General features: G+C 35.7%; 2 protein-coding genes and 1 pseudogene across 2 annotated transcripts; all 3 read right to left on the reverse strand.

Annotated features, from left to right (window-relative positions):
- Nucleotides 1-1,066: 1,066 nt before the first annotated feature.
- Nucleotides 1,067-4,938, reverse strand: LOC120209569 (ERAD-associated E3 ubiquitin-protein ligase component HRD3A-like). Its single transcript, XM_039208546.1, has 6 exons — nt 4,336-4,938; nt 3,763-4,251; nt 2,907-3,122; nt 2,297-2,620; nt 1,934-2,176; nt 1,067-1,482 (listed from the first exon to the last, which is right to left on the reverse strand). Exons 1-6 carry the CDS (start codon nt 4,885-4,887, stop codon nt 1,261-1,263), a joined length of 2,046 nt encoding a protein of 681 aa, XP_039064477.1. The 5' UTR covers nt 4,888-4,938; the 3' UTR covers nt 1,067-1,260.
- Nucleotides 4,939-5,335: 397 nt separating this feature from the next.
- LOC120209574 lies at nt 5,336-19,821 on the reverse strand (annotated as a pseudogene).
- LOC120209573 lies at nt 9,257-12,553 on the reverse strand. The gene is made up of 7 exons (XM_039208548.1): nt 12,191-12,553; nt 11,986-12,072; nt 11,681-11,890; nt 11,015-11,179; nt 10,689-10,742; nt 10,450-10,596; nt 9,257-9,707 (listed from the first exon to the last, which is right to left on the reverse strand). Exons 1-7 carry the CDS (start codon nt 12,416-12,418, stop codon nt 9,330-9,332), a joined length of 1,269 nt encoding a protein of 422 aa, XP_039064479.1. The 5' UTR covers nt 12,419-12,553; the 3' UTR covers nt 9,257-9,329.
- Nucleotides 19,822-20,169: the final 348 nt, after the last annotated feature.

Below are 20,169 nucleotides of genomic sequence, written 5' to 3' on the forward strand. Positions count from 1 at the left end.
ATAAAATAAACGATCGGTGGCGACTCCCAATCCATTTTCCTAAGTCGAAGCCCAATCCTGAGACTCAACCGAAAGACGGTTCCGACACATATACATATAGTAATATTGATTTTCTGCATGCAGGTGTGTTTATGAATTTTTCTAGTAATAGGAAATGTTTATGGTGCCAAGTGGCAAGGCCTAAGAGACAGTTAAATCCTGGAGAATGGGAATGCCCGTCGTATGTCTCTGTATCATCCCTCTCGCATTCATTTTTTTTATCGGAAGATTGATTGATATATTATTACTTACAAGTAGACTATCCTCTGCAGATGTAATTTCGTGAATTTCAGAAGGAACCAGGTTTGTCTAAGTGCAAACATGAACGCCCAAAAGAACCAGAAAACGAGCATGATGATTACATATGGAGGAGACCTCAACGGTCCAATTAATTACTAAACTGAGGAGAGAAGATACGAAGCTTTTGTGTGATATAATTTTTAAAGAGGACAATGTTAACTGATTTGTTGTTCCCCTTGGCGAATTTTTAGATCCAAATTGAGAGCAAAAGTTCTGAATTTTAAGGGCATGATGTTTTTGTGGTTACAATATGCAGGGTGATGCAATCTCTCCAAAATTGACATGTATTCGTTTTCTAGTAACGTTGGAAAGCAACAAATTAAGCGGTCACTTCAATTTGACGGTGACATGGTCATTTCAGTCAACTTTTAAAGCAAGGTATAAAGTAAATGTCTAAAGTTGTCAAATTTAAATTTAGACGATTAGTAATTCTAACGCCACAAATTACTTAAAATCCACCAAAGTTAGAAATCTGATATGTTGGGTACCACATGTTACAAATTATGAGTCCAGCAGAATTTTTTACCTCGGTTGGGCAATAACTTCTTAAATGAATTCAATTTTCCAATCAATCAAGCTATTGCTATCTTTATGTGTTAAACTAGTAGTGTGGCAGCTGTTTTAACATTCGATTGAGATGCAATATGATTATGAATGGAATCCCATAACAGAAAACAATTAAAGCATGACATTATACGAACAAAAACAAAAAGACAGTTCTAAAATCTCAGAATTGAAGTATACAAATTAATTACTTCAAGAAAGTAGAATGACATACATGTTTTGATATACGAAACTTATGTTAATTCTTCTCAGTTCAAATATTCTGCATGGTACAATGTAGGATATTTTTGCTATGGATGTTTTAACTTGCTTTTCAGATGAGGAAACACATCTAATCTGAATTACCACATCTGTCAACTAGCGTCCAGCAGCAGCTACAACGTGCTCATTAGGCTGGAGAGCCCCTGCAGCAGCAGGAGCAGCCACAGCATGCCTGCGTTGCCGCTCACGAAGGTATAGAACAGTGAGTAAACAGACAAATAGAGTCAATATTGTTGCATTCCCTTCCTCCATGATTACATTCTCCACCCATGCTTCCACTCTGGGATAAACTTCAGGCAGGGAATCGATTATATGAACCTAATCCGAACAACAAAAGAGCAACAAGTCAGAAGACCGAATAACAGGTATAAATATAATTTTGAGATCCATGAACTTTATTTGGCAGAACTTTCTAATCACCACTCAAGGGGCCAATCAAGAGCCAAGGACATTACATTCATTATCAATAATATCTTTACACTGCCAAGCTGCCTTCAGAGGGCTAGAAGATGTTAAGCTACGCTCTGGTTATACAGCTAAAAGTTCGTGTGGTAAAAGGAATGAGGAAAAATCATCGCATTTTGTAAAAAAGGAATGTTAGAAAGTTAGGACGATTAATGGGAAACAGTGAACCGAAAGTTCCTACTTGTGTTCAAGTGTAAGGATTGAAAAAAAATAATAGCATTAAAGATAGAACAGCGTTTGATCTCAAAGACATGCTTGGGTAGGGAGGGGCAAGAAGAGGACATATACCACAACAGTAACTTACCAGGAAACTGTCAGCATAATTCTTTCGTACCCACAAACTTGCGAGTGCCAGTGTGACAGGCAACTTTGCTGCAGGGTCTAGCTCTAGCGCCTGATCATAGTACCGCTTGGCAAGATGGAGATCAAATGGAAGTCCTTGGCCATGCTCATGCATGTAACCCAGGTTGAACATGGCTTGAGCATTTGATTGGGATTTTGCATGTATGTAAGCTTCAGCTGCACGATCATAATCCCTCACAGTTCCCTGAGAGAAAAAAAAATAACAGTTACAGAAAACCTTAGTCAAGTAATAAGAAAGCAATATTAAGTAATGATTATCCCAAAACTAGACAAAGCCTTCTCTATTAAGACTAAAGATACATACTCGGCCATAGTAATATGCATCCCCAATAAGTAATGCCGCGTGTTCGTTACCCTGCTCGGAAGCTTGCCACCACAAAGAATGAGCACGTTGATGTCTTTCTGCATCAATGCAAACCCCAGATTCACCCATGCACATACTGCGGTCACCATACTTGTCAAGGATCCATGCAGCATTACTCTGGGCTATCTCGTAGCCTAGTTCAGCCATCCTAGAGTACAAGAGGAATGCTTTGCCCATGTCACCTTTTAGGTATGATTCAAGTGCCCATCTAGAGAGAGAACTCCATGGTCCTCGTTCAGCAACTAGTTTGTACAATGCACTAGCCTGGAAAAGGAGGAAAAACTTCAATCATGTACATTTTCAGCATAAGTGATTAAATAATTTTGCTTGCTATGAATGACACTTCTTGGCATGACAGATAACCAACTAACCATACGCTCGCAAGCAAAAACAAAGTTTTGCCAGGGTGAAAATTTGAAAAGAAAAAATAAAAAAACAGAAGAAAAATGGAGTTCAGGTATGCTATTCATAAAGATTTAGAACTCATAAGTCATAAGAAGGTGAAAAGTTGGAAAAAAAAGAGAACTATAAGTAGGAACTATATATTTACCATAGGAAGATTCTTTTTAAGCCCAACCCCAGTATGAAACATCTTAGCCAACTGATAAAACGCCTTTGGTTGACCTGCATTGGCTGCCACAATAAAACATTTACAAGCAATCTTTACGTCCTTCTTCACTCCAATCCCCTTAAGGTACATTACTCCTAAGTTATAGTGCCCACCGGCATCATCATTATCAGCAGCCTTCTCAAAGTATTCTTTAGCCTGCACAAAGGAAAGAATCAGTTTCTGAAAAAACTCTGTACTTAACATGCAAAGCATAACGTTATACCACCATCGAGTTGAGTTTTTTTTAAAGAAAAACAAAAAATAAATCCATTGAATTGCAAGTAACCTTAATCTTACAAAAAGAATACCCAACACCTAAGGCAGCAACCATGGAAATGGAAAATTGTTCTTAGACTCAAAGCCATGTATATCCACAATCCATGAATAATCATCTTCAATCTTAGTTATAACTAAAAAACTGAAGCATGCAACTTTTACCCAACACATCATATCCCTTCAAATTACTAATAGATGAAAGAGACACATAAAATAGAAATCGGAATAAGTATAGTATGCCTTAAGTTTCAAACTTCAAAACATCCAATAAAGTGAAAAACTAAAACCCAGAGTCAGTATAGGGCTAAACAGCATAAAGTAAAAAGATAAATAAAACTGAACTGAAATTTTCAAGCAATGAGAAGAATATTGTTGAAACATAGGTGAAGAACCTGTAATATGAGAGCAATGCCTATATCAAGGCAGCAAAACAATTAAAAGAGATGAGGCAAGGTGATATAAAGAAGGGACAGATAACCAGACAGAAAAATTAGTGGAAGTGAAGAGAAAATGAACATACTTTGGTGTAGTTCTTCTCCACACCATACCCTTTAACAAATAAATAACCCATCCCATTGTAAGCTGAATAAAGGCCATGTTCGGATGCAAGTGAAAGCCACTCAAGGGCCTTGGTGTAATTCCTTTCAACTCCAGCTCCTCTAGCATAAATCTCACCAAGAAGTTCGAGAGACCTGGGCTCCCCTTTATCCACAGCTTTCAAAAACCACATCAAAGCCTTGGAATGATCACGGCGCAACCCTCTCAATCCGAAATAGTAAAAAAGGCCCATTTTGTACATAGCACCGGCATTCCCTTTCTGTGCTTGATATTCCAATATCTGAAAATCTTCATCGTCTTCCCCTCTTGACTTCTTCAAAGCTTCCTTGTTCTCCTCTGCTCCATTGTGTATCCTAATGGGTTCGATTACCGGTGAATCTTTGGTTATCAAGAAACTGTTAACCGCTATTTCTGCCAATTCAGCATACAGTTTAACAGCTTTTTCATACATCTGAGAATTCACATAAAACAACTAATGTTTAGGAAAATTAAAAATAAACACAGAAGGGGATATCAAATACAGAAAAAAGCTTACATCTTGTCGAGAGTATGTGTAAGCCAAAGCCATCTTGGACTGGGCATTGCCACCTTCGGCAGCGAAATAATGATTCAAAAAGTTTTTAGCTTTATTTCTCTCACGCATTATCCCCATCCCGTACAGAAAGCCTAGAACCGAACGCGCGTGAGGATCACCTTCGGTGTTAGCAGCCGTCTCGATCTCAACCGCGGATTCCTCCATCAACCTGGAGTCACCGTGAGTGGAAGCGGATATCATCTTATCGACTGCGGTGTAGTAGGAATCGAGGGAGGGGGAGACCGGGGAGGTAGAGGGCTCGAAGAGGCGGCGCCATGAACCGGGATCAAGCTCGTCGTCAGACTTGACATGAGTACCGCCGAAGTCGTCGTCGTCGTCCCAGGAAGAGTCGGATTCGAGGGGGGAAGCGTCGTCGTTTTGGACGTCCTTGAGGTCGTCCTGGGAGAGGACGAGAACGAAAGGGCGGGCGAGGAGGGAAAGAGGGAAAAGAGAGAGGAGTAGGAGGAAGATGAATAGATGGTAGCTTGACCTAGGAGGAGGATACACCCTCATGTTTGTCGGAAACAGTCAGGATTTGTCGGAGGTGAATTCCACTCTAATGAATTACCTTTTGGGAGATGATGACTCAGATCCTCTCCATTCCATAAAGAGAGAGAAACGCCTTGATCCATTTCGCCACGTTCATTCACCCAATAACTTCTCGACATCTCAGCCCCCTCCGATTTCTTTAATTATTTAAAACACTAAATAATGGAAATATATATTCTGATACTAGTAATACAAATTCAACAATTTACTAGTAAATTTTTTACATTCATTTGTAACATGGTTCAGCTGTTTGTTTAATGGGAACTTATCTTCATATGCATATTATGTGTACATTATTTGCTAAAAAATCCTGCAACTCTGAAATAGCCCCCCAAAAATAAATCATTATGTTTTTATAGCAAAGAAAAAGTTCCAAGGAAATGCCGAGCTCACTTAAATATGGTACAGGTATTGCCAAGTCTTGGCATTATTGATGTGTTCCAACATATAAGAAAAAGGCCATTTCAAATGGCCGGAGTCTACCTTCCTTTCATTCAGCTTGCATACTGGGCGATCTTCCTTTCAAGTGTACTTTTATCAGCCCCTACTACCTTATCAACTTCCTTCCCATTTCTTATAAAGAAAATGGTTGGTACACTGCTAATGTTCCAACGACCCGCTAAGTCCCGCCCCATGTTGCTGTGAAGTACAATATCACCAGACGAGATGTTCTTGTAGCAGCATTCAACTTAGTGTCCAGCTCACTTGTGGAATGAATGCCAACAACCTGCCCTGTAATTTCAAAACAATAGCAAGGTAACATAAATGGATTTCGTCCCACGACTGATGTAACATAATTCACACACAAAATTAATGATCTTAATGGTTGGCGGTATGGACTCTTTCCATTTATCCACAAGTTTCTTATGAACAAATGTCTGAAAGTCTAAAAGCAACTTAAAAATATCAACATGGATGCCATGCCATCTAACCAAGATATTGACGAGTTATTAAACATGCTGCATTATAAGCATCAAGTGACAATCATGATGAACGAGGATAACTACAGCAGAAACCACATCATACAAATAGTAATAAGTTTTAACACCTTTAAGGGGATTCCTACAAGAAGCATAATCATCTTTTAGATGCAGGAAAAGCCATCTCTAAGACTAATGGTAATCTCAGTTCATCAAAGATAACATTCTCTCTAATGAGCGACTCAATTAAGGCCTATATAAAGCATTTACATAAGAAAAAAATGAATGAAAAAAGAAAACTGTTTGTACCATCTTTGAAAGCAGATAATGCTTCCTGATCCTGCACAAATTCAAAGATAATTTTCAGAATAAATGCAGCGACCCATTTATACATGACAGACCAGAAAGTTAAAAATGGATGGGAATACTTAGTTGACAATATTCTATTAATTTATTTGACACCTATAGCCCCTACAACCACATAAACAATGAAAACTAAACATCATAAGCTTCCCCTGTAACCATATCTAACAACATCAATGCAAGATATTCTTGATCAGTGAATCAGCTTGTACTGACCATTCCGAAAGCACTAAAAACATCCCAGTTCTTGATTGGATAGTCAATTACTTTAATGAAGTGATCCCTTCAAGACAAAGAAAATAGAAAATAATTCGGGCTTAAGTTGGCAGGGCATCCTAAACTTTATTCTAATAAGATATTAATTGTTTAATCATAATGAGCCCATGACAAAGTTTATGCACCAAAATAGAGTGATAAGTTTTATGGAATATAATGACACGATCAAATCAAAATAGAGTGATAAGTTTCTTGGGGTTATTGGGTAGACCAACCGACTGGTTCTGTAGAAAATTCTATAATATTTGTGAGGAGGAGGTTCCCACCTCAAAAGTGGAAGATCACTCAAGAATATGTGCTGTTGCTGATCGTTGCGATCAGAAGGGCTTAAGTGTTGATGAACGTCTTGTAAGAATTGCGGAAATGCTTGAAAAGATGACAGACTTATTTGCTAATAATGCTATGCAACATTCAGGGAGCCCAGATGTTGCTAAAATATCAAATTCGAGTGTGACTGAGGAATCTGATGTTCCATCTCCTAAACTAAGTGACTGGTCCAGGAGAGGTTCAGAAGACATGCTTGATTGTTTTCCGGAAGTGGACAATTCAATTCTTATGGTTGGGGGAATGTGAGAGAATCCACATTCTCTCATTTTGTTGACCGAGAATGTTATTCTCGGTAATCTTACATTACTAATAGTTGATTTTTTGGGGTATATTACTGGAAATGTCATTACCTCCCTTTCCTTAGGTATTGTTGGATTACCGACGTTTTGGACTAAAATGTCCTTATTTTTTTTAAAAACAATATTCTTATTCTGTCATTAAATAATAAAAATTCTACGAAAGTTAAATTACAAATTTATCCTTAAACTATATAAATTTTATGAATTTTTTTTAAAAGAAAATATATAAATATTTTCTAACTTGTTAAAAAAATAAATATATAATAATGACAATTTGGTCAAGTATAGATTTCAATAATCTTTTATTCTCTTAATCAAACACGGTAATTTTATATTACTGCTAAATCAACTAAACACAAAATACAACATTCTCAGTAATCTTATTCCCTAATAATCTTTTATTCCCACTAATAATTTTATATTACGTGAACCAAACGTACCCTAAGGTTTTGCCATCAATTTCCCGTAAAACTCACTTTGGTCGGAAATCTGATCAAGGAATGACAACATCATCTGCAGGAAGCATGACTCCTAGATTCCCTTTATTGACACCAAAAAAATAGTCAGACAGACTTGTTATTGTCAGGCAAAGGTACCTTTTCGGAGCAAGGAGATCTCCCACAGGTATCCTTTTTCCAGTTTTTTATTTCAGAAAGAGGTGCTTTAGTTTCTATGTACTGATTTGCAATGCACCTTTATTTTCCTTTAATTTTTCCTCCATATCTAGCTATCCTCTCGTTTTGTCTTCTTCATTTTGGTTGTTTTAATTTTCCGCTCTGACCAAGATTATTTCCTATCGCGCTATGGGCTTTGATGATTACGCGCGCCTTAACACGCGAAATATTGCCTTCCTAACTAAGCTAAGCGGAGCTCTTGCCCTGTCATATTGTTCGGTCCACCCTTCTCTAACACTGCGCTAATAAAGCACGGGGCTATTAAGATATAGAATATGTCTCCTACACTCTTTCAATGTCTTAAGATTTGGAATCTCAGCCATACTCCCCATTCTTCATTGAGGGGTGAAAAGAATCACCAGTTGATGCGGAAGAAGTCGTTTTAACGAAAGGTGACGGAGCGGAGAAGCTTAACCGGCGAGGAGACAGAGTTATATATATTACTAATCTATCAAGTCCTGAGTTCGACTGCTTTCCTAATAGAGTCGGGCGATATACCTTTTGGCCATCTTCTTTAGCTTATTCGCTTCGTATCTATCATCCGGTAAGATTATATTAGATACTTGATATATGGCTGTCTCCAATCCACTACATTGATAAAGGCACATTCTGTTTATTCTGCTTTATCGGGAACAGGCTTCTTCCCGAGCTTAAAATATTTAAAAGTAAAAATATTTTTTTATAAGTATCGATATTTTTAAAAATTTTAAAAATAAAGAATGATATACTTTTCCACAAATATCTATATTTTTAAATTCTAAAGTTTTTTTTAAAATTTGAAAGTATCGATACTTTTGAAAAAAAATTGATACTTTACAATCTTCTCAATTTTCATGTATATATATATTTGAATTCAAAAGTGTTTATAAAGTATTCATACTTTCAAATTTTTTATAATAAAAATATTAACACGTAAATTTTGAAAGTATTAAACGTTTTCTACAAATATCGATACTTTTAAATTTAAAAAAATATGAAAAATAAGAAAGTTGTAAGGTATCTATACTTCTTTTAAATATGATTCCAAACCAATAATAATCCCTTATACAGTCTCCGTAGCTCGGCGTCAAGGACCGAACAAAGTCCGATAACATTCGTGAATCCCACAAACCACTGCCCATGATAATCTCTTAACACACAGGTAGACCAGAACTTTGTCAATTGATTATGCTGTCACCCTTAATATAAGTTAAATTAAATTATTTTTAGTAGATAAGTAATTTGAATCTTTCTTTATTATAAAGAATTAATTTAATCTTTTTAATTAATTGATTTTCTAAATTAAGATTGATAAGGAAGTAGGAAAGAACAGAAGGTGTTATCAACAATTTATATTTTCCCAAAATTTACATATATCAGGAAAAAATCAAAGCATCAGGTTAGAGGAGGACAAATTTTACATGGATAGAAAGAAGAATAAAAATATCCCAAACAATGTTGAGGCCCAATATGAAAAACAAATACCCAAAAAGAAAATTTGAGTTGGGTTAAAAAAAGAAAAAGAAAAATGAACTTCAATTCTTTTATCCTATGCGTTCCACTTTTACTCATGGACACCTTACATTCCTTCCAGGGCCACCATAGTAAAAGTACGTTCCCCAAACACTATTTCTTCCTTGTCTGATGTCATAACAGTTTGAATGATCGGCCAACAGGCGCGGGTTTGTTAGAGGCAGCAAATTATTATCCCAATCAACAGTCTGCAAGTTTCGGAAATAAGCTACCTTTCCAAAGCCTTCTTCAGCAAAATGGCCACTATCCATTTGTGTTGATGTGTGGAATCCGGACGATCTAGTGTTCACTATTTCTCCTCCAAATTGTATAATGTTGGCATGGCTTCTTAAGTGACTGAACAGAAACGCAGGCCAGTATCCAACTAGCAATCTTGATCCAAATTCTAACCACCAATGTCCATGTTTTGGATCCTACAAAAACACACACTTTCAGTGTTGGACGATGTTGCCCTTCTTTTATGTTTTATTTGTCACCGCCTGATTGAATCTTTTCTTAAAATTTTTCTTGTCTGCTTAGAATGTTGTTATCTCTGGAATGTGAGATGTAACATGAAGTACCCAAAAAAATCAAAGATTTTTTCTTCTTATTCTTCTATTTTTTTTTTACTTTCAACGGCATCACCCAATTTTCCTCTTATGTTTAAAAATATTGATGTTATAAAAAACTGGGGGGGGGGGGTGGGGGTTGTGTTTGACAATTGATTTTTATATATTTTTTAAATTATGGATAAGATCATTCTTTTATTTTCAAATGTTATGTTATATATTAAGAAAAACATGATAGAAAGCATTTATGTTGACACTATCATCAATTATTTTGCATCAGGAAATACTTGAAGACAAATTTTTATCAATTTTTATATGTTTAAATATATTTTTGATATTATAATAGATTAATAAATGTTTAATTTAATAAAATGTTCTAATAGAAATTTTATATGACATATTTATTAAAAAAAAATTGAATTAGGGGCCATTTTTTAATTTCGTCTTGAGCTAAAAAATAGTCAGAATCAGTCCTATTGCTTAAAATATAAAAATAATAAATAAAACTTGCTTTTTTTATCATTTTTTGAAAATGACACCATATTGTTAATTTACTCCGTTCATAACTTGGTGTCGCTCTACTTTGGAGAATTGTGCAAGCACTCACCTTCCAAACCATTATATCGATGTCAAACTGCCTGGCATTGTAGGAGGACATTGGAGAGATGGCTGCTCCAATAGCAATCTTATTGTTGGTTTGGACAAACCCAGAGCAAAGCAAGTTGTAGCACCCAGTGGCTTGGTATGCATCAGTCTGTATATTCAAAGTCAATTAGTCGGTTCGTTTTTTAAGGTAAAAAGGAAAGTTTCCTACTAGGAAAGGAGACATTTCGAGATTTTACTCACCGTCCAGTATGTGAAGAACCTAGGGTAATTGTCTCCATATAGTTCAGGACTAACCTGAAGTAAGATGAATGCAGTTGTGCATTAGAACCAAAACCATACAGTATCTATGAAAAGTATTATACAAAATAATTTTACACGTTGATAATTGAATACAACTTCGAAAATGATTTTGCAGAAAACTCGTGTTTTCACACACCATTTTGATGTTTCTAGTATACTATTTGATTGCTAAATATATGACAGAAGGTTCTGTTCAGGATGCAAATGAAGATAAGGATTTATCAATGCAGGGATTCTTAATATGTACTAAAAATTCAGGGACATACCTGCCAACCAGCTTCAATGGTATTAAGATCATTGCCGAAAGAACCAGAGATTATCCATATCTGTGACAAGCTAAACTCGTATTCATTAGTCACTTGAGGAGCCCACACGTTTAAGCTTGCCTTTGCACCATAATACTGATCTCCGTTCACAAACACAACAGCATGCTGCAGTAAGAAACAAAATTGTCAAAAATTTTGCATGATTTCATATATTCATATATATCGCCTTGATGAGAACCAAGTTATAATCGGCATCAAATTATAAGTGATTGGCTATTATGAGATGTAAATTTCAATTACATGAAAAGAGCAGTGCTGTATAATTGAAAATAAACTGTAGAGTCTAATGTCTCTTCACTGTCTGCCTTTTATTCCTTTTGCTGGAGAGGTTCCAGGAATAAAAAATGGAATCTAACACAGATTTTTTTCTATAAATCTACGCATCCCAATCCTGGATTACTAAATAATAAGAAAATGAATCAATGAACTTTTGGTCAGCATGTAACAAAGTATGTTTTGTAATGATCAAGTCGTTTTCGCCAAGAGTACAAATTGCCAGAATCCCAAACTGGTTTTATTCTTCGTGGATTGATGAATGCAAGTTAGACGTTGGATAGGTTTTGCTTTTTCTGATGCAGAACGTGGTTTAAGGATCAAGGTACTAACCTCATGGCCGCTGCCCGTTGAGTCTCTTCTAACATGTCTTCTTATTCTTCCATGTCTTCTAAAAGAACTTGCTCTCAAAATGTCTTTCCCTGTAGTTCTTCTGATTGGAACAGTTCCTTTGGGGCAAGATTCACCGGAGGCAGTCCATAGCTGCAAGTTTTCAGAGTTTGCTTCAGTAGAATTATGACGTTTTGGCCTCGCCGGTGGATCCTGTCAAAATGATGTTCAATTAATTTGCTTCACTAAGAAGGGTGCGATGCTCCAAAGTCCAAACTTGCAAAGTTTTAGGTAGAGCATAAATTTACCAATGGTTGCTGCCCTCTAAGCTCAGGGTGATCAAAAGCAGGTTGAAGATGAGAGAGAACGCAATCTATGATATCACCATCTGGACTCTGCAGGAAAAAAAAAGACCTTGTGAATATGAAGCTACAAAGGAAGCACTATTCTTAGACACCCATGGAAAAGGAGTAGAAGATATTCCAAAGAAAGATATGACGGGGAAAAAATTGCCTGAATTGTCTTCACAGCAGGCTTATTGACCCTCTTGAGATAAGCATTTATTCTCCTTAGCTTCTGAATCTCCTTAGCAGGTTTAAAAGTATGGTTTTTCATTTGCTTGTGACTGGAATCAGACATTAATGGTGAGGAAAGGACAGGGCCAAGAGAAGAAGCAATGACAAGCAAACCAACAAAAAGAGGAATCATTGAGAAATTGTTGTGGGCAACAGAAGAAGCCATAGTTATGGAATGTTTTTGAGCAGTTGTTGTTTGTCTAGATAGGAAGGAATGTGTTTGTGAACATTGGTGTTGTCTTGTTGTGATCACCACACATCAGTGTTTATTCCCGATTTTGACTTCCAAAAGAAGAAAAGAGAGAAAACAGGGAGGAAAAAAACACCCCTCCGACTCTCCGAGGACTTCCACCTCTACTGCTACTCCATTTTTCAAGTACAAAACAAAACTCTCAAACTCTTCCTATGTGTAAATTGCAAGAGATCCTAAGTAAGATTCTCGGAATTTTTCTCTTTAGCTCCGAGATTCTGACACAAAAGAAAATTCGAGCATGAGTGTGTTAAAATAGACCTCACAATTCACAATCAGAGCTGGTCTTGTACTATACGAGTTTTACCCATGACGAGCGCAGATCGCGGCCAAAACCGATATGTTTTTTATTTGAAAGGTTTAAGGAAAAAAGAAATAAAAAGATGGTAAAGGAAAGTGAGGACTGAGAGTTTAGGTATGAGTTGGAAAGAAGTGGGCCAGTTAGAAATGATTTTTTCTTCTATTATATTCTTTGCTTTGAGTTTGAGCTATGAAACTAACGGAAAGATTAATTTATACCATTACATACATTATTGACGAGTTGTTCTTATTTTCTTTCTCCCTCTTGGCTGTAGTTACGCAAAGGATTGTAATTTCCCCTGTATTGTTCTCGTCACTGTCATCCTCAAGAAAACAAAATAAAGAGAAAATGTAACACGATTTAGATCTACATTTATTTTGCCAAGACAATAATAAAGAAGAAATTTCAATAAACAAATTTAGCGTGTTTTTATATTTTGTTTTGCAAAACATAATTTGCAGAATAAGTATTAGATCATGACATATAAACCCACTGGGTAAAAAATATCAATCCCATGTAGGTCACTCCATTTATAAAATTAAATCAAACTAAAATAAAATTGATTTTGATTATTAATATTGTGATGGATCTCCTAAAAATAAAAGAAAAAGTTAGATACAATAAAAATAATTAGTCCCTTTTATCCATGTATATATTTTAAAAAATATTCAAATATATTGATTTTTTTCAAAATTAAAAAAGAAATCTAGGAATTATCTTTTACACGACAAAGAATATCATGTTAACATAAAAAGGGTCATTTATTTTACTGTGTTTTCTCTCTTACTATTTTTTCCACCGAAAGATTTTGTTAATTCAAATTATGTTTATATTTTCTATATGGGCTATTTAATGTATTTGAGTTTAACATAATTGTATTGAAACAGAAAGGAACAAGGAGTAACACCACATTCTGGTCCTGCAATCACTATAAAAAAGTAAAGAACATTTGTACATTTTAGTGGGGCAATTGCAATGATCTTGTCAAATAAATCATGATGACAGGGGAAACAATTTAATCTTTTCCCAAAACCTTTTTTTCCGAATAAAAAAATCTTTTCTTTTCTTAATATTATTGGCACATAATTAAATGTAAAGATAATGGTAGCGGTCCAAGGCAGCAATATAGGTAGAGAAATGCTTATCTAATAATACCAATTCAATGTTTTATGATGAGATTTTTTTAAAACAAAGTTGCGTAACTTGTAATTATATTTTTATGTTGTGTAAGTTTAGAATCCGGTGGTAAATACATGCATTTGAGTGGGAAAAGAAGTTGTTTAATTTCTTTTCTTCTGTCTCGCACAATTGGTTTAATGGTTACTAAGTTGGTAATTGGGTGATATGATGAGCAACTTAATGCGTATTGGTGCCCGTGCATGGATTTTGGCAATGCCCACTGGGGACATTAGGACTGCGATTCTGCAACATTGTCAAATTTATAATCCATCACATTGCATCAACTATATTTTCTAGCCAAGAACTGAACCTAAAAATGCTCAAGTTATCAGTACGAGTTGTTAATTTTAAATCAATTGCATCATTTGTTTTGCAATTAACAATTTTTCATGTTTTTATGATCACTTTCAGAGAAAACTGCCCCAAATAGTCGATACTTCCTCTCCTCTTTTCATTGGAAAAGAAATGAAATTAGCAAAAGAAAAGACACTATCCTTCATTTGTATTTTGGTAGCAATGCTGTCAAATCCATAACATTAGCAACTAACTATTTCAAAACCAATCAACATCCGGATTAATTTTTACTAAACAAGTGGTAAAAATATGGCAAAAAATGAATCCAAATTAAGGCAATAATAAGGCCGGGGACCCAGTCTTTTCCCTATCTCCACAGTGGTCGATTAAACCTGTTGACAAAATCAAGGCTTTAAGAAGGAGAAGCTTCAGAACGCCACAATATAGATCCTTAACCTTAAATTTGTTACGAAAAATACTTAAATCTAGCCATGCTGATGTATATTTTACATGCATCATAATGGTAGAGTTTGCTTACTATTAAGCTTATGGCCTCAGGGAGGTGAAGGCCCTGCTTCCTGCACCATTAGGAAATCTCTCTAGGCAATATTTATTCTAGAGTTGAATAAAGAAGCCTAAAGATCAGTCCTAGAGAAGTAGAGGGGAAGAATGATTAGTAATCTAAAACGTAAATTGATCTTTAATACTGGCAGTAGATTTTAATAATCCTTTGGATTAGGGTCTGACTGTGGGCATTGGAGCACTAAGATATGGGGAGTTCGTCCTTGGTTGGGATGCTTGCCACTTCCAATATCTCTCGTTTAGTCTATACTCTTTTGTTTATTTATTACTTTTCCTCTCTTCTTTTCACAAATGCGCACTTATTGCCTCACCCACCTCTGCAGCAAATTAAAGCAAGCTAGCTGTTGAGGAATATTGGGCCACTGAAAGTCTCCCTCAATTTTTAAAACAACTGGCGTGGCCATGGGGGGATTATGAAGGTATTTCTGTGCAGCCAACATGCATTCTTTTTGGGTAAAGTTAATTTAGCTTCAGAGAATAGATTCCAAACCCCACCCCTAGAAACTGTAAGGTGACGGATGGTGCGCATGCACTCAGATTTGAAAATTTGTGTGTCGTAATAATACTAGTAATACTTTGCTTTCATGGATAAAAGGTATGATTTAATGGCATTATAATTATAATCTATGACAAAGGCTGTCAAGACCATGCTTTTTCAAAAAAACTTAAAATATGCCGGTGATTTAATCACTATAATTTTTTTTTTCATTTTTAAAATTTAAAAAGTGACAGCACATTTTGTATTCTCTAAGGTGTTTTATATCATTTATGACATCACTAAACTCTTTTCCGTGTTTGAATGTGTGACTCGTGGATAAGTCAACTTCTTTCAACGCAGGGTCGGTGATTCTAAAAAAAGCATATGTTATTTTGAGCTTACAGAACGGAGGTAAAAACTACATTTTCAAATACTACATTTTCGAACTAGATGGACTTCTAAGTTTCCCCCTTTGATCTAGTATCCATTTTATTGTTCACCTGTAGCATTCACGCATCAGTAATAAAACAAAGGTAAAATCACTAATTATGTATTATATTAAACTGTGAATCATTCTTTATATTAAAAATAATTATAATATTTAAAATTAGACTTTATTCTATAATAAATATTGAATTCTTTATTAAAAACGGTAAAGTAATAATGATTCTAAAACAGGCATTAAGCATAGGTAAGTAATGACTCTAGGAAAGCAAGACGTAACCAAATGTGGAGAAGACTAAAAGTCCTCTTTGCCATAAAAGAAATAAAGATAAAATTCTTTTTTATACTTCCTCTATAAATTAATATACATTCAATTTCTAATTTGTTCCATATTATTACTCAATTAAAATTAAAACTTAATCGAACATTTGTCATCATTTTTTCAACTCTCGTTCCATTTGTCATCGTTTCATTTGATTCAAAACCAAAAGAAAAGCCAGATTTTATCCAGCAACGATTAAACCAAAAACGTCAAAAACAAAATTATTAGAAGGGAATCATATACGAAGATATTCCTGAAAACACTGTGAACTGTGGGGGGTCTTTTTTGCTTTTCAAGGAGAAGCAATACGAAGATATTCTTGAAAACACTGACTGTTTTGTCTAAGCAATGAAGACCGGTTTCTCTTCATGTCCTGTAATCGAATTGTTGAAACAGTTCTAGGTGCTGTAATTTTCTAGTTTGGCTGCAAAAACCAGGCGTTGATCCCATATATAAGATTGGAAAAATAACTGCCAACCGGTTTATTTCAAGGATGTCTACAACAGGTTGCCCTTTTCTCACTTACCTTTCCGAAGCCTTTTGCAATGATTCCTAAAGCAAAGGGAAACAAACAAACTCCAACCATTTAGGCTTAGACATAAGATCCACCTCAACTATGTCAAAAAGTACAGCACATAAAGTCTTACATTTAGGCTTCTCGTTATCTAGTATTCCTTCTAGTTCAGCAATTTGATTCAGGAACTTCAGTACTTTAGAAAACAGAAGCTCTGCCTGGCTAGCCACCTGTTTATTGCAAAAAGATAATAATAGATTACAGAAATTGGATCCTTCATAAAACCAAAACGATTATTGTTGTACCTTATCTGTTTCTTGTTGTATCCATTTCTGACTCTCATGGTAAAACTCAGATTTTGGAGGCGGGAGGCAGACGGAATGAACATCAATTAACTATATCAATCAACTATACCGAAAGCAAGCCACCATTCTCCCAAATCTACATTGAGAGAGAGAGAAGAGTGCAGATGTGATGCCCGAAGATCTTTTCAGCTAACAATTCATGGTATTTTACCAGCCAGACCATGGTATACATCATATGTCAAATAGGAATCAATTAACTAGAACATTCAAAAAGTCTCTAAGATCACAGAAAAATATACTATGATTAATATCATCCGACCGAGGAGTCTAATGACACGGTGTGGCGAACTATAGTTAAAAGGGTCAATAGCCTTAAAAACTATATAATGGCACATTCTGAAAGAAGCTATTTATACTCGAACATGATAAAGAAAATTACCCATAGAAACGAAGAAAATCTCTATGTAATGAATGGCCACAGCTTGCAAGTTGCAACCCTGCTCGCAGCTGCATGGTTTGAAAAGCTAAGCTCAAAAAACTTCCCAAATGATAAACCCCATGCAGCATCAGACATCACTCTCCTGGAAGTTGCCGGAGGAAAACCATTGGTCCTAGGACATTGCAAGCATCTATGCCACATCCAGATCTTGCCCTCTTTTTCACCAGGCAAGAAAATTTCTGGGAGTTTCTTAACAGACATGGTTAGTGTTCCTTGTCGATGAGTATAACAGTGAACATGTGCTTCTGAAGGCAAGCCGAATCGTCACAAACTCTGTCCCAGTAACAATCAATAAACCAACTCGTTCTTTTGCATAATCAATAAACCTCCTTCCTTCTCCTCACTCACCCTGCCATTCACCTCAGTCGCTCACGGCTCCCACCTCAGTCAAAACAAATCATAGAGATTTCAGGTACCCAAACCCAAATGCCCTGATAATGTAACTTAGGGACAAGCCTATTCATTCCACTCAGAAATCAGAAGAAGAAAATGTAACTTACATTTAGATATACAGTAACATTCAACAATGGAAGCTGCAATTCAGAATTCAAGCAGCACAACTGAACAATAAAATGATATTATATTATAAAATTTGCAAATCCAAATTACTGACTACTACCACTAACCATAGAATGCTGTAGAGATCTAAAATTTGCAGATCAAAAGTACCACAACGGCAATGACTAGTTTAGCGTAAATTCCCTTAGCAAAATATAAAGAATATTTAAAACCCACAACAAATAATCAAAGGAACTGCGCTAACACCAATCTACTCGTCAATAAGCAAAATAAAAAGAAACCACCAATTGAGCCGTGAGAAAAGAGGTAAATCGCTCCAAAGTAGGGGTGTGCAAAATTACCCGACCGGTTGATCAGATCCGTCGACCCGGATCTAAAAAAACCGGGTAATTCTTTAAAAAAAAATTACCCGGCCGGCTCGGGTACCCGGCCCGACATTTCTCGGGTCGAGTCGGGGTCACAAAATCTAGTTTTTCCGGGTACCCGGTTACCCGAGTACCCGGTTATTTTTTGTTTTTATATATATAATTATATAAAATATAATGAATTATTTATATTATGGATTATTATATTTTGTATTTTGAACTTTTAAATTTTATGTTCGGATATTATAGTATGTAATTCGAAGTTTCAAACATTTAAATTTGTGTATATATTTTTTTAAATTAATAATTTAAAAATAAAAAATTAAAAACCGGGTATCGGGTACCCGCAAAATCCGGGTACCTGATTACCGGGTACCCGTAACATCCGGATCGGGACACGGGCCGAAAAATTATCGACCCGAAAATTCCGGGTATCCAGAAATCGGGTACCCGAAAATCCGGGTACCCAGATTTGCACACCCCTACTCCAAAGTGAACTCAAAATCGACCACTCTTTGGAAAAGATTAAACTCAATTTTCAACTTAACCTCCAAGAATTCAATATAAAACAGCTACCTCACCAAGTAAACAATGTAACTTCTCCAAAGAATTGATTTACAGTCGTTTTTGACAATGACGAGGTAGCTTCCAAGGCAATGATTAAGAAAATAAAAATCAAAGAATCCAAGGGTAGGAAAGCTAAAAAGAACAAGTCTCCCTCGGTAGAAGCAGGAGTTCGTTTTGTCTGGAGCAAAATCCCACATTAGGGGGAAAAAGAGAAAAATAGTGGTATTTAAGTAAGAAGGTCTTTAAAGCAAAAGTAAGGCCGCAGGCCCATCCAGGCTTTTGGATTTTGGGAATGGGCTTGGGTTGCTTGCTCAACTTGTATAGGAACCTTGCCTGTTGATTTGGAGATATCAGCTTCTTGGTTGTCTTTCTTCTTACCATCATTTATTCCCTCTTCAAAAGTGTCCCCTCCTTCTTTGCTCCTCAAGATTTTTAGGATACTAGTCAAATATCCTTTCTGTTCAGCAAACTCAGATTTCAGGTTCTCCAACCTTTGCTCCTTCTGTTCCCACCATTTTGGCATTTGGTTCTTCATCCAACCGATAGGTTTTCTTGAGGTTTCTAATATCAGGAGAGAGCACCAGATTTTTTTAAAAACAATTGTCAAATAGCTAAAAAGGTTTATATAGAGTTGTTCAAATACCAAAAAACTTTTATTCATTATAATTAATATTTTAAAATTTTCAGATTTTTTAGGGATAAAATTCAATTATTATTTAATTATTTTTACTAAAACAAAAAAGACCTTTAATGTTAAAATTATTACATAGTTAAATAAAAAAAAATCTGGTGCTCTCTCCTGATATTAGAAACCTCAAGAAAACCTATCGGTTGGATGAAGAACCACCCGATCCTGTACCATCTTTGTCCGGTGAAATGGATGTTGACAAGCCTACCCATTGTCCTCCTGAACCACGCCCTCCTCCTATTTCATACAAAGACACTCTCATCGGTGACGATGGCTCACTCCTACCTGCAGACGAGGAGCTTTTTGTGGAAATCGGTCGGACCGAAAACACACGTGGGGACAATCCGTATAATTTATTTTTAAAAAAATAATTATTTAACACCCTTATTTCTTTATTTTTTATTATTTCCTAAAAAAATGGCGTAGGGCTTATCAACAAATGAAAATAAAAACAAAAAAGAAGGAAGTTACATGCAGAAAAAGAGAAAGCAGACGTGGAAGAAGAATAGTGATTTGCAATTCAATACTATGGATACTCATACGCCACGTATTCTTCATGCACCCAACCTTGACTTTCTATAAAGCTCATCCTCCCTACTATTCACATCAA

This window comes from Hibiscus syriacus, unplaced genomic scaffold (genome assembly GCF_006381635.1).
Source record: "Hibiscus syriacus cultivar Baekdansim isolate YM2019G1 unplaced genomic scaffold, ASM638163v2 tig00019229_pilon, whole genome shotgun sequence".
NCBI lineage: Eukaryota > Viridiplantae > Streptophyta > Magnoliopsida > Malvales > Malvaceae > Hibiscus > Hibiscus syriacus.

Coding starts and splice junctions, on each gene's coding strand:
- LOC120209573 (XM_039208548.1), bottom strand. CDS start 12,418: ATGGCTTCTTCTGTTGCCCACAACAATTTCTCAATGATTCCTCTTTTT. Junction 10,597..10,688: donor GGTTCTTCACATACTGGACG/GTGAGTAAAATC, acceptor TTGAATATACAG/ACTGATGCATACCAAGCCAC. Junction 9,708..10,449: donor TCGATATAATGGTTTGGAAG/GTGAGTGCTTGC, acceptor GTGTTTTTGTAG/GATCCAAAACATGGACATTG.
- LOC120209569 (XM_039208546.1), bottom strand. CDS start 4,887: ATGAGGGTGTATCCTCCTCCTAGGTCAAGCTACCATCTATTCATCTTC. Junction 2,621..2,906: donor TTAAAAAGAATCTTCCTATG/GTAAATATATAG, acceptor CTCCTTTTCCAG/GCTAGTGCATTGTACAAACT. Junction 2,177..2,296: donor ATGCATATTACTATGGCCGA/GTATGTATCTTT, acceptor TTTTTCTCTCAG/GGAACTGTGAGGGATTATGA.